Raw genomic sequence first — 12,059 nt, 5'->3', positions numbered from 1 at the left:
TCCTTCTGCTACGGGGGCAGCAAGACCAACAGGGGGATACAAGTGCTTTAAAACAAAGTCAACTGGACAATTCTGAAGGAAGTCAGAGCACAAAATGCGTAGGCAGTTCTAATTCTTCAGTACTCGACAGGCAGCACCACTGCTAAGATTTTGTGAGAGACTCCCAGAGCCTGTGCAAGAGCTTCCCAGAGCTCGGTAAGCAAGTCTGAGAACTTAAAAGCTCTTTCTGCGCCAAGAAAACCCAGTGTGGAAAGAGATGATGTTGATGATGATGATGATGATGATGATGATGATGATAATAATAATAATAATATATGTATACCCCGACCATCTGGATGGGCTTCCCCAGCCACTCTGGGTGGCTTCCAAAAAAATATTAAAATACTGTAATACATCAAAGATTAAAAGCTTCCCAATTGCTTGTGCAATTTCAGCAGGCCGACTATGGAGTATGTAAAGCTAAAATTGCAAAAGTTAAATATGCACAAGATGCAAGTTGACTGTATATGTATCTTGGCTTTCTTCCCAGGAGCTCAAGGCTGTGATCACTGTCTTCCCCTTCCCTTTTTTATATTCACAACAGCCCTGCAACATAGGCCAGGATGAGGGTTGGTAGTTCAGATATCCACATACTTAAAAGTATTTTTGGCCGGTTATCATATATAAGGGTTGGCAAAAAAGATTTTCCCATTTGGGTAGTAGTAGTAGTAGTAGTAGTAGTAGTAGTAGTAGTAGTAGTAGTAATAATAATAATAATATATTATTTAGACCCCACCCATCTTGTAAACATCAGGCCTATGAAACATTGCAGTTAAAGCAAGGAAGATTCTTTTCTGGCTTCCTTTAAATTATCTTTGAATAACACTACCGAAGAATTTAAGAAAAGCCCTGCTGGACAATGACCATCTAGCCCAGCATCCTCTTCTCACAGTGGCCAATCCCTTTTCTATGAAATGCCTGCAAGTGCAATGAAACCCTCCCCGTCCTATGGGAACACAGCAAACTCTATTCAGGCAACTGTGGAGCCAGAGCATAGCCTTATCCTCCATGAATTTGTTTCATTCCCTTTGAAAGCCAGGCAGATTGGTGGCCCTCACTGCCTCCTATGTGAGTGTTTTGCACAGTTTAACTATGTGCTGTTTGACATATATTTGCATCTTGCTTTTTTATCCAGCAGCTTGTACATTTCCCTCCCCTCCCAAATATTTTATATTTGTAACAGCCCTGTGAAACAGGCTAGGCTAGGCTATGTAAATATATGTACATATGCAGCAGTTCTTGCCACTGGATTGTGAGACAGTGAGGGGGAGTGCTGTATGTGCCCTAATCCACATACAGCAGGCCAGGTCCAGGAAATCCTGTTGGCATCCCTGGATTATTGCCAGTTGCTGGGAATCAGGAGTAGGAAGAGTGCTTTTGCACTCAGATCCTGCTTACAGGCTTCCTACAGGAATCTAGTTGGCAGCTGTCAGAACAGGGTGGGCCTTTTGTCTGATCCAGAATGGCTCTTCTTAGGCTCTTATGTTTTTATTAAATGTGAGCTACACTTATACTGCATATGACATTACACAGTGATAGAAACACATTTATATAAATTAATCAATTACATTTCAGAATAAGCCTTCTCAGCTTTCTCCTGCTCCCCTCCCCCACCAAGACATCTGTCAAGCAAGCATGCCTTCAAACGTTAAGAAAGAATCTACTGAAAATAGCAAGCAGCAGAACTAAGCTGAACACGATTAAAAAAAATAAACATGAAAATGCAAAAGGGAGTTGGGAGGGAAACTTTGTATTGGCAGGGGGGTGGGGGGTAATCAAACATACAAAATATGCTAATTAACCAAATAATAAAGAAAAAGCAAGAGATAATATTTATATAAAAATACCTATCAGCTGCATTAAAGTCATTTTTCAAGCTTAATTGCTGGGGGAGGGGACAGTGGGTCAAAAATAGAAAATATATTGTGCATTTCTGTGTTGAGGGAGACCCACATACCCCTTTTAAAAGTTTTTGGTTAATGGAATTTGAGAAACACAGTTTGACAAAGACCATCTTACCAGCTTAAAGAAGGGAGGAGGGGAGTCACAGCAGAATAAGAATCTGCTACTAAAGACACAGAAAAAGGTATTCATACATATCCATGCACAATCGACACCTAAAAATTAAGGCTGGTAGCAAGAAACAAGAAATAATTTTCCAGCCCAGTTAATCACACAAATCATGTTGTTGTATCTTGGGATGTGTGGTCAGGGAGCTCTAATTCTCAGGGAATCTTAATTCTCTTAGTGTTTTCCAAGCCAAGTTGGCTCTCTAGCAACTATCTTAACAAATATTCAAATCACTGAATTCCATTATTTAGTCATCTATAAGTTTATTTTTCAGCAAAATGTAACCATCTTTATAAAGTGTTGTTTTACTGAACCCAGCATCTCACCCCTCTCCCTTTTTCCAGCTAACCAGGATGCAGTATGTCTGACAGGCATGAAGCCAACATAATTAGTTTCAATCTTCTGCTAAAAATTTGCAAACTCTGATTTGAAATTAATCATGGTTAGTGCCGTAATTTATTTAAAGCACTTATATTCAAAGCAGCTGAAGAAAACCTCCTACAGGAACGCTGCCATACCAAAAAAACTGTACAGATCTAATAGAAATTTACAACAAAGAAGATCAAAAACCAGCAAACAATAATCAATCATGAGTATAACATCACTAAAATAAAAGCTAAGGGAACAGTGAATTTAAAACAGCCAAGTCTTCGAAATCAGTCCAGTATTGGACAGATGTCTAAAAGAAAAAGTATTGGAGCCTGAAATGGAAGGAGAAGTGGTGAAAGGAGGAAATTTGGACATGAGATAAGAAGGAAAGAGAAATTAACACATGTAGTACTCCAGATCTTCTAATCATAGCTTAGAGACTGGGACGGGCTGTATTTCAGCGGTAGAGCATATGCTTTCATGCAAAAACCAAAACCAAACTCATATCGGCTCCCTGATATTGCCAGATAAGGTGGGAATTGTGTCTGTCAGAAACCTTGCAGAACAATTATCAGGTAATGTAGACAAGGAGTGGGGAACTGGATACAACCTGCCAGCCAGATCCTGGGTTTCTTCCTGGCAGGCCATTATAACAGATGGGCGGAGCCCCACCCACCTGCCAATCACCTGATATCAAGTGACCAATTTTTCCTTTGTACTGCACTATAAAAGTAAATCCAAGCCAAGTGAGGCTTGACTTTACTGTCAATCAGCTGACAGGCAGTGATTTCAAGCCTGCTTTCTGCGGAGAACAGCTGCTCACTGGGAACTCTGTTGCACAGTCAATCCAGCAGGCTTGGAGTCACTGCCTATCAGCTCATCACCTGGTCCACTTTGGGAAGGAGTAAAGGTAAAAGGACCCCTGACCGTTAAGTCCAGCCACGGAGGACTCTGGGGTTGCATACTCATCTCGCTCTACAGGCTGAGGGAGCCGGCGTTTGTCCGCAGACAGCTTCTGGGTCATGTGGCCAGCATGACTAAGCCATTTCTGGCGAACCAGAGCAGTGCACGGAAATGCCGTTTACCTTCCCGCCATAGTGGTACCTATTTATCTACTTGCATTTTGATGTGCTTTCGAACTGCTAGGTTGGCAGGAGCAGGGACTGAGCAACGGGAGCTCACCCCGTTACGGGGATTCGAACCACCAACCTTCTGATCAGCAAGTCCTAGGCTCTGTGGTTTAGACCACAGCTTCACCCGCGTCCCAACTTGGGAAGGAGTAAAGGTAAAGCGACCCCTGACCATTAGGTCCAATTGTGACCGACTTGGGGTTGTGGGGCTCATCTTGCTTTATTGGCCGAGGGAGCTGGCGTACAGCTTCCGGGTCATGTGGCCAGCATGACTAGGCCGCTTCTGGCGAACCAGAGCAGTGCACGGAAACGCCGTTTACCTTCCCGCCATAGCAGCACCTATTTATCTACTTGCAATTTGATGTGCTTTCGAACTGCTAGGTTGGCAGGAGCAGGGACTGAGCAACGGGAGCTCACCCCGTTGCGGGGATTCGAACCACCGACCTTCTGATTGGCAAGTCCTAGGCTCTGTGGTTTAACCCACAGCGCCACCTGCGTCCCTGGGAAGGAGTAGGCTGTCCCAAAGAGCTGCCAACAAGTGCACTTTGGGAGTCCCAATTGGGCAATGGCACTTGTGTCTCTACCTGCCCTGCAACTGAATGCAACTTCCTGTACATATTTTGGCAGGACCTCACTACAAAAGCTATAAAACTTCAGACATGGAATACAATAGCTAGCAAAGGGTTCCAAACTCTCACAATAATTAAAAAGACCATAGGTGATAGAGATTAAAAATGCTGTACATATCTGTACCTGCACTCTGAGCATTTTCTCTCTCAGAGGCCGAATGGGTTCATTAAAAAATGAAGATAAAAACACCAACAGCACAATTTATTTGATCTCATGGCCAGTCTAGGATTGGTGAGCAGTGGCTACTTTGAGTTTCTCTCTTATGACTGATGCCATGTAGCTTTAAAGCAAGAGAAAACTGTAATGTATCTCTTATTGATCTGTTTCAGTGATGGATCATATGAGCTACCTTGAACACGTCACGCTCGAAGATGAAACGCAGGATACGAGTTCTTTAAACAAGGAAACTGCTGTCTTGACTAAAAGCAACACAAAATTGCTCAGCCACAGGTGAGTAACCACAAAGAGTTATTGGTTATTTATACAGAAGGTGCTCCTTGTTCAGTCAGGTCGACTTATTTGTTTCAAACATGCATGTACAGTACATAAATAAAGGGCAGAAAATAAATACTAACCTCTGCTTCAGCAGCTTGGGACTGCAAGAGTTGTCTTATACGTAAAATATCCTTTTCAATTTGTTGAATTCTAGCAACTCTCACCTTGGGAAAATGAAGTTCAGATACAGGTTTATAACCTTGTTGCCTACCCATCCACAGCAATCAAACTTTTAAAAAGCCTCCGTTACTATCAAAAGGTGCCTGTTTGTAAAGGATCTATGCTAGACAGAAAAGGGTTAATTCTCCCCTTCCCGTGAAGGCTGATCCCCCACCTTTATGAAGCAATTAGGTTTCTTAAAAGCTCCCACTAGTACCAAATGGGAGTGTTTCAAAAGCCTCCATGGGGAAGCAGGCCTAAGGAGGGAAGAGAAAATAAAGTGTGTGCATTGCAAGTGAAAATGTATGGATGCATGTTCAAGGATGAAGGAGAAAGTGCACCCCCCCCCGGCTTTTGGTTCTGCACCCCTCCACGGCATGCAGCCCCCCAAAAGTTCCCCATGAGTGAACATAGGTTCTTTACCCCTGCTACAGAAAGAAATATTATTTGGAGAGGCAGTCAGAAATTTATGCACTATAGTTTTAGGAAAGCTTTCAAATTTTGTAAAACCTTGTTATATAATTACCTGTGCTCTCTTCTCCATGTCTTGGCAAGTGCCTAGCTGTTCTTCCATAGCAGCCCTGATCTGCCTTGCTTCATACTCCAATTGTCTTCTAGTCATATCTGTCTGCAAGGAGAACTAGAACCAAAACACATTCAGTTATGCTGCTGATAAACCATTCATATAATAACAATTAATTTAAAAATGAAGATCCTATGTCTATAATTTAGAACACCACCTCATTAATGTCTCTTGCCCAATATAACAAAGACTGCAACATTGGCAGAATGAGGCCGTTAAAAAAAGAAAATCTATAAAGATGTAAAAGGCAATTAAAATATTTGCATGCATTTTCCTGACTTCTTAACTCCCTTCCCTAACGTAGTAAGATACCATCCCAGTATCTGCAAGCTTGAAGGTCCCATTATTCCTCTACTTTCCTTTTTGAAACTTCTTGGGATGTTGGAAGGATAGATACCGAAGAATACTAGTCAGGTAAGGAATTCTCTTCCCAGTCACACAGTTTCTTTTTAGCCTCACCTGTCTTTAGGTTGTGGAATGTGGGAAGTATAAGAAACTATACAGTCCATAGAGCCCCATCCTTTGATTGTTTTAATACTGAATACTTGAGATATATTTAGTTACAAATTTAAACGAAAAACAAGGATGCCTTGAGACCTTGCACCCAAATTCGGTCTTTCACATTTTCACATTTTAGCTCCTGCCATGAAGGCTAGCAACTTTTTAAAAGGCAGATCTCAATAAATCAAGTACCATGTCACAATTCTAGGATATAGATGAAGCATACAGATTTAGAGAAAACACGTAACTCTGAACCCCTATAGTGGTGACTGCTCATCCACATACAACTGGCTAATCTCCCAACAAAGCATAACTACGTCTATAATGCACACTAATTATTTTTGCAGTTTGGCATCAAGTTCCATTGTAAATCATTCCGAGAAGCAATTTTATTAATGCTAACATGAAGACTGCCAAATAAGCTAATGATACACTGCATAAGGCTGGAAAAAAGTTCTAGACTAGACTCCTACGTGGAAGACAAGGGGGAAGAGGGACCAGATAGCTTGATATTTCCCCCTTCTATGCTGATATTAGTCTAAAAGCAAATGGAAGCTGGTATTGGTATGGTTGTATAAGTTCTCACTTTTACTCCATTCTCTGTAAGTATGTGTGGCCTTTTGCACAGGAGTTAATTGTTAAAACACCAGTGTTGCACAAGCAAAATGGTCCAATATGTGACCACAGTGGAGAAATTCTAATATGGACATGGATGGAAGAAATTACTATTATCCAATACAGAGGAATGGTGATGGGAACTAATGGATGTAAAGCTAATTATTATTAAAAATAAAGAAATATGGTTTAACAAAGTGGAGAAGATAGACCGAGTGCGTTAAATAGACTTTTTCTAAGGTAACCGGCAGACAAAGAATCAGAAGTTTTCCCCATCTTTATCCTTGGTGTTTCTTATCTCTGTGTTCTTTTCTTCCTCCCCCCCCCCCCCATTTCTCTCTTTCTTGTCTTTTCAATTCTATCTGTTCCAGACATTATTTTATTGTATTGTGAAAACTTTAAGAAAAATCGATTACAAAATAAAAAATGGAGCTCACAAAAGTGATATTTCCCCACCCCACTTTACAGCCTCCTGTGCTCTCTGAAAAGCATTCCCCAGAGAGTCAATCAAAAATCATGGGTGTGCTGCTGCAGCTGGAGGGCTGAATTGCCTAAAAACGGGTAGAATAATTTTGCACCCGTGGAGTGCAAAGATGCTTCCATTTGAATTGGGGCAATTCTGTCTTCTCACTGCAGCCCCATATGTCACAGCCCACAATGTTTGGTGGGACCCCACCCCACCTCTGCAAAAGATTTCTCAGGAGCTGCAGGGGAGACTGTGGTAAGGATTCATTGTGTGAGCTGCTTCCACTTTTGCAGTGTTGGGAACTGAATTTATATTGATTGTATTGGGCTGAATATGTCACTACAATTACCACTTACGTTTTCGGTAAGAGGAAGACTATCTATCCTCTTCGTCAGATTCTGAAGCTGAGCATAATACCAGTCTTTTTCTTTTTCCTCCTTTTCAAGCTCAGCTAGCAAGAGAGACCTATAAATGAAGAAGCAAATGTTAGTCATTAAATTCTGCCAGAAGTTGTCCAATTGCTGAAAAGGTAACAGGTGTAGAAAAAGTGCCTCTTCAACATCAAGTTGAAAGAAATGCGACTTCTGTGTGTACAATGGTGAAATGGGTTGGAGAACATTGTCATTTTATGTAGGACATACGATAGCCGGGAGTGCCATAGCTTTTAGTCATAAATCATCTCTGCTGTATTGTATCTAACAAGAAATGAAATGCTCAGGGTTTGACACAAATCTTCTGAGTCAAACTGCCTCCTGCTGAGCCAGTTCAACTAAAGTACACATTTTAAATGGAATAACCAAATAAAGTTAATTGACAATTTTTTTTAAAGGACTGCAACTGGGGGAAAAAAGACCGTACTCAAATTTGTGGAAGAAAAAAATTAAGGGAAAAAACAACACAAATTGCTTTCCATTATGATTCCATGACTTCTGACTTCCTTTACACTTGTGCAAATATCTATCTAGAAGGCATTTCCTATTTTTTTTTTCTGAACACAAACAAAAAAGAAACTCAGAATAACACTAGCATAAAGCCTTGACACAGTTGGAACACATTCCATGAAATGCCTTGAAGAAGAGGAACGGCTTAACCTGGCACAAAAAATAAATCAATTTTGGAGTCAGACAAGCATAATTTAGATGAGCATTCCATTGACAGGGGGCCACAACCGAGGAGGCCTTTGCCCCTTGATGCCACTCTCAGAGCCTCTGTCAGAGGACGCAGCTGGGCAAGGGCCTTGAGTTGTAGCTTGTATTATATATTGTAGTATCTAATTATAAATCATCATAGAAATAGCTATTAATGCAACAAGATCAACAGCAATGAATAACTTCAGTTGCCAAATATCTATGCTTCAACTGTTCAAGAAAGACAAAATCAAGTTTATAATTTAGAATCAATGTGCCATATGAGAGTGTTAGCTTTGCATGAAATGAACCTAGATTAAAATCCTCACAGCGACTGGCTGACCCTAGCAAGCTATTATTACCCTAACCTCTTTCACCGGGTTGTGCGAATAAAATGGAAATACTCCATCCGTGCTCAAAATCTTTGGTGGAGGGGCAGAATATAAAATGTTACAAACTTTATAATTATTATATAGGTTGTTTCTTGAAATGATGTTTGTTCTTTTCTTACACACTACATTATACTGTAAAGCCACACAGACACTGATACTAAGTATTTTGTCTACTCCTATAACCCATAGCCAACAAAGTATAAATACAGAATACAGAATATGCCATAATTCCTAGCTTGCATCCAAAGATTTCTTTTTTAAAAAAATTATTTTTATTGAATTTCACTTAAATAACCAAAAGGAAAAACAAATCAACAATTTCAAAAGAAATATCCATACATAACACAAAAAACCCATCAGTTTCCATTACAATTCTTTGTCTTCTTCCTTAAATCTTTTTATCTTTAAATCTTTAAATCTTTCCTCTACATACCTATTGACCTTCCCTCCCGATTTCGGGCTTCTTAATAAAACTTCTTTCTTTTTTCTGCAGCTTTAATTGTTAATGGTTTGCGCATCGTAAGATTTATATCAAACCTGCTGTAGTTTTTAAGTTTCTATAGCTTCCTTCAATGTATACCATAAATTTATTCCAGTCACTAATAAACTTTGTATTTTTTTGGTTTCTAATTTTTTGCGTCATTTTTGCTAGTTCAACATATTCAAATAATTTTGTTTGCCAATCTCTGATAGTTGGGGTGTTTGGGTTTTTCCAATTTTGTGCTATTAATATTCTAGCCGCTACTGTTGCATATTGGAATAGTGTCTTATCTTCTTTTTTAATTTCATCCCCAATTATTCCTAGTAAGGAGGCTTCTGGTCTTTTAGGGAAGGTGTATTTAAATATTTTTTTAAACTCATTATAGATAAGTTCCCAGAACTTCTTCATTTCTTCGCAGGTCCACCACATATGGTAGAAAATGCCTTCTTTGATTTTACACTTCCAGCAAGCCTTATTTCCTGTTTTGTACATTTTCCCTAGTTTTGCCGGTGTGATATACCACCTATACATCATTTTTTCAAAATTTTCTCTAAGCGTGACGCATGCCGTGAATTTCATTCCACTGCTCCATAATTTCAACCACTTATCATATTCTATATTGTATCCCAAGTCCATTGCCCATTTTGTCATTTTGTCCAAAGATTTCTGTGCGTGAGCAGAAGGTACTTTCATGGTTAAACAATGTCTGATTCCCCTTGTCCTCTCTCTCTGCTGACCCCTGCATATCTGAAAAGCCACCCTTGAGGAATGGAGGACCATCCATAATGCTATATGATAATGTGTCAGCACGTGTGACTATGAGAGAGATTTCAGTCATGCATGCTCACCCCTGGATCCAAGCCCTTGATAACCGCAATTAAGAATGAAACACGTCATTAACAACTAAAACATATGCATATTCTGAAATTCTCTCATATAAGCTAATGAACTGTATGTATTAATATCTTATGGTCTATGGGGAGCAACTCTGAGTCTAGATTTCCAGCTAAACAGATTATTGGAAGGAAGAGGCGAGTGCCTAGATAAGTCACCTCTCCATGAAGAGAAAGATGGAGAGAAAGATGGAGCTGCTGTGCTTTCAGAATATCCTTCCCATCAAGCACATGGGTTGGCATGGGTAGCTTTTGTTCAATAGATCTATGAGCAGAGCAGCAGATTGTGTTCTGCAAAGCACTAGTGAAGATTTTGTTTCAACATGCATTCCCAGACTTGTAGAAATGGAATTATGATTTCTTAAGAATTATCAGAATACCAGGCAAGACACAGGACTTGAAATATTTTGTCTTGTCCCCTACCCAAAGAAGAGAGGGGGACTTTTAAAATTGAAGTATTTTTCATAAAACACATAATATGATAAAAAACATTACCTCTCTTTCTCCAGTTCTTCTAAATAACCAGTGCTCTCCCTGCTTCCATTCATAAAACCTCTTCGAGGAAATGATCCCATGGGAACAGGGCTGCACTCTCCTGATCGACTAGAAACTGACCCTTCCCGGCTTCCGTACGAACGCATGGATATCTTTGGCCTTAACTTCACTCCAGGGAAGTTATTGCTGTCCAAGTTCAATTCTGAATGGAAATAAAAAGTGCCGGATATCTAACATATGTAAAAGCCATTTACATCTTCATTTTTCAAATGACCTTTTCTCCTCTTAATAGATGGAACAGGTAACAAATGCCCTAATAAATTCTAAAGTCAAAATGTTATTGTCAGAATTGGCAGAGATTATTATTAATCAACGAACAGGATAATCAAATGGTAGTCTATGAGTTAGATTCCCCCTCTACCCAAAACAACTTCATCAGAAGCCTTGCAGCCCTATGAAATTTTAATCAAGGTGTAACTTTACAGTGGTGCCTCGCAAGACGAAATTAATTCGTTCCGCAAGTTTTTTCTTCTTGCGAGTTTTTCGTCTTGCGAAGCACGGTTTCCCATAGGAATGCATTGAAAATCAATTAATGCGTTCCTAGGGAAACCGCTTGCCAGGCTGGCGGTGCGGAGAAGGGCTTTTCTCCGCACCGCAAGCCTTCAGGACAGGTACGGGAACAGAGGGGAAGGCGCGCAGCGCTTTCCCTCTGTTCCCGGGGCTTGCGTGGGAGGAGGGTTTTTCCTCCCCACCGCCAACATTCAGAACAGCATTCTGAATGTTGGCAGTGGGAAGGAAAACCCTCCTCCCACCCCAAGTCTTCAGGAAAGCCATCCGATGCCGGGCGGCGGGAGAAGGTGTCCCCCCCCCGCCTGGCATCGGAGCTTCGTTCCAATGCCGCGCGGCGGGAGGAGGCGCCCCCCCCGGCATCGGAGCTTCGTTCCGATGCCGCGCGGCGGGAGGGGGCGTTCCCCCTCCCCCGCCCGGCATCGGAGCTTCGTTCCGATGCCGCGCGGCGGGAGGGGGCGTTCCCCCTCCCCTGCCTGGCATCGGAGCTTCGTTCCGAAGCCGGCGGCGGGAGGAGGTCCGAGGACAGTGGGGAAGACGCGCTGCGCTTCCCCGCTGTCCCTGAGATTTCCCTATGGGCTGTCGTCTTGCGAAGCAAGCCCATAGGGAAATTCGTTTTGCGAAGCGCCTCCAAAACGGAAAACCCTTTCGTCTAGCGGGTTTTCCGTCTTGCGAGGCGTTCCTCTTGCGGGGTACCACTGTATCCTTATAACAAACTATTTTTAAAAAATTAAAGTTGCAAGAGAAAGGAGATATTGCAATGCCGCTGGCATGCCTGCTTCATAACTGCAAAGCCCATATTGTTAGGTAACACCCCCTTTAGGTATGAATGTTTAACAAGTTTATGTGGCAAAAAATACTTAAAGACCCATATGGTAATCTCTGATCGAATATAAACAATTATTTACACTGACAACTTTCGTTTGGCAAAACTGGTTGTGTTTTTCCAAGTTTACCTTTAAGACGTTCCAGTAAATCAATCTGTCCAGATGAAGCCATTGCCTCATCTTCAATACTTCCTTGCAGCTGTTTCAGCACCTCCTAGAA

At 41.2% G+C, this 12,059-nt stretch overlaps 1 protein-coding gene across 3 annotated transcripts in view; it reads right to left on the bottom strand.

The window, feature by feature from the left end:
• Positions 1-12,059, bottom strand: part of APC (APC regulator of WNT signaling pathway) — a 62,368-nt gene that overhangs the window by 24,250 nt on the left and 26,059 nt on the right. For all 3 annotated transcript variants that reach the window (XM_082191532.1, XM_082191533.1, XM_082191534.1), the window contains 5 exons: positions 11,969-12,053; positions 10,446-10,647; positions 7,414-7,522; positions 5,419-5,532; positions 4,814-4,897 (listed from right to left, as the gene is read on the bottom strand). In XM_082191532.1, the coding sequence (XP_082047658.1) occupies positions 4,814-4,897; positions 5,419-5,532; positions 7,414-7,522; positions 10,446-10,647; positions 11,969-12,053 (594 nt within the window). The remainder of the gene's footprint in view (positions 1-4,813; positions 4,898-5,418; positions 5,533-7,413; positions 7,523-10,445; positions 10,648-11,968; positions 12,054-12,059) is intronic.

Source organism: Podarcis vaucheri (assembly GCF_965113315.1).
Source record: "Podarcis vaucheri genome assembly, chromosome: 11".
NCBI classification, from domain to species: Eukaryota; Metazoa; Chordata; class Lepidosauria; order Squamata; family Lacertidae; genus Podarcis; species Podarcis vaucheri.
The sequence above is the reverse complement of the archived record's forward strand: the minus strand, read 5'-3'. Positions and strand labels throughout refer to the sequence as shown.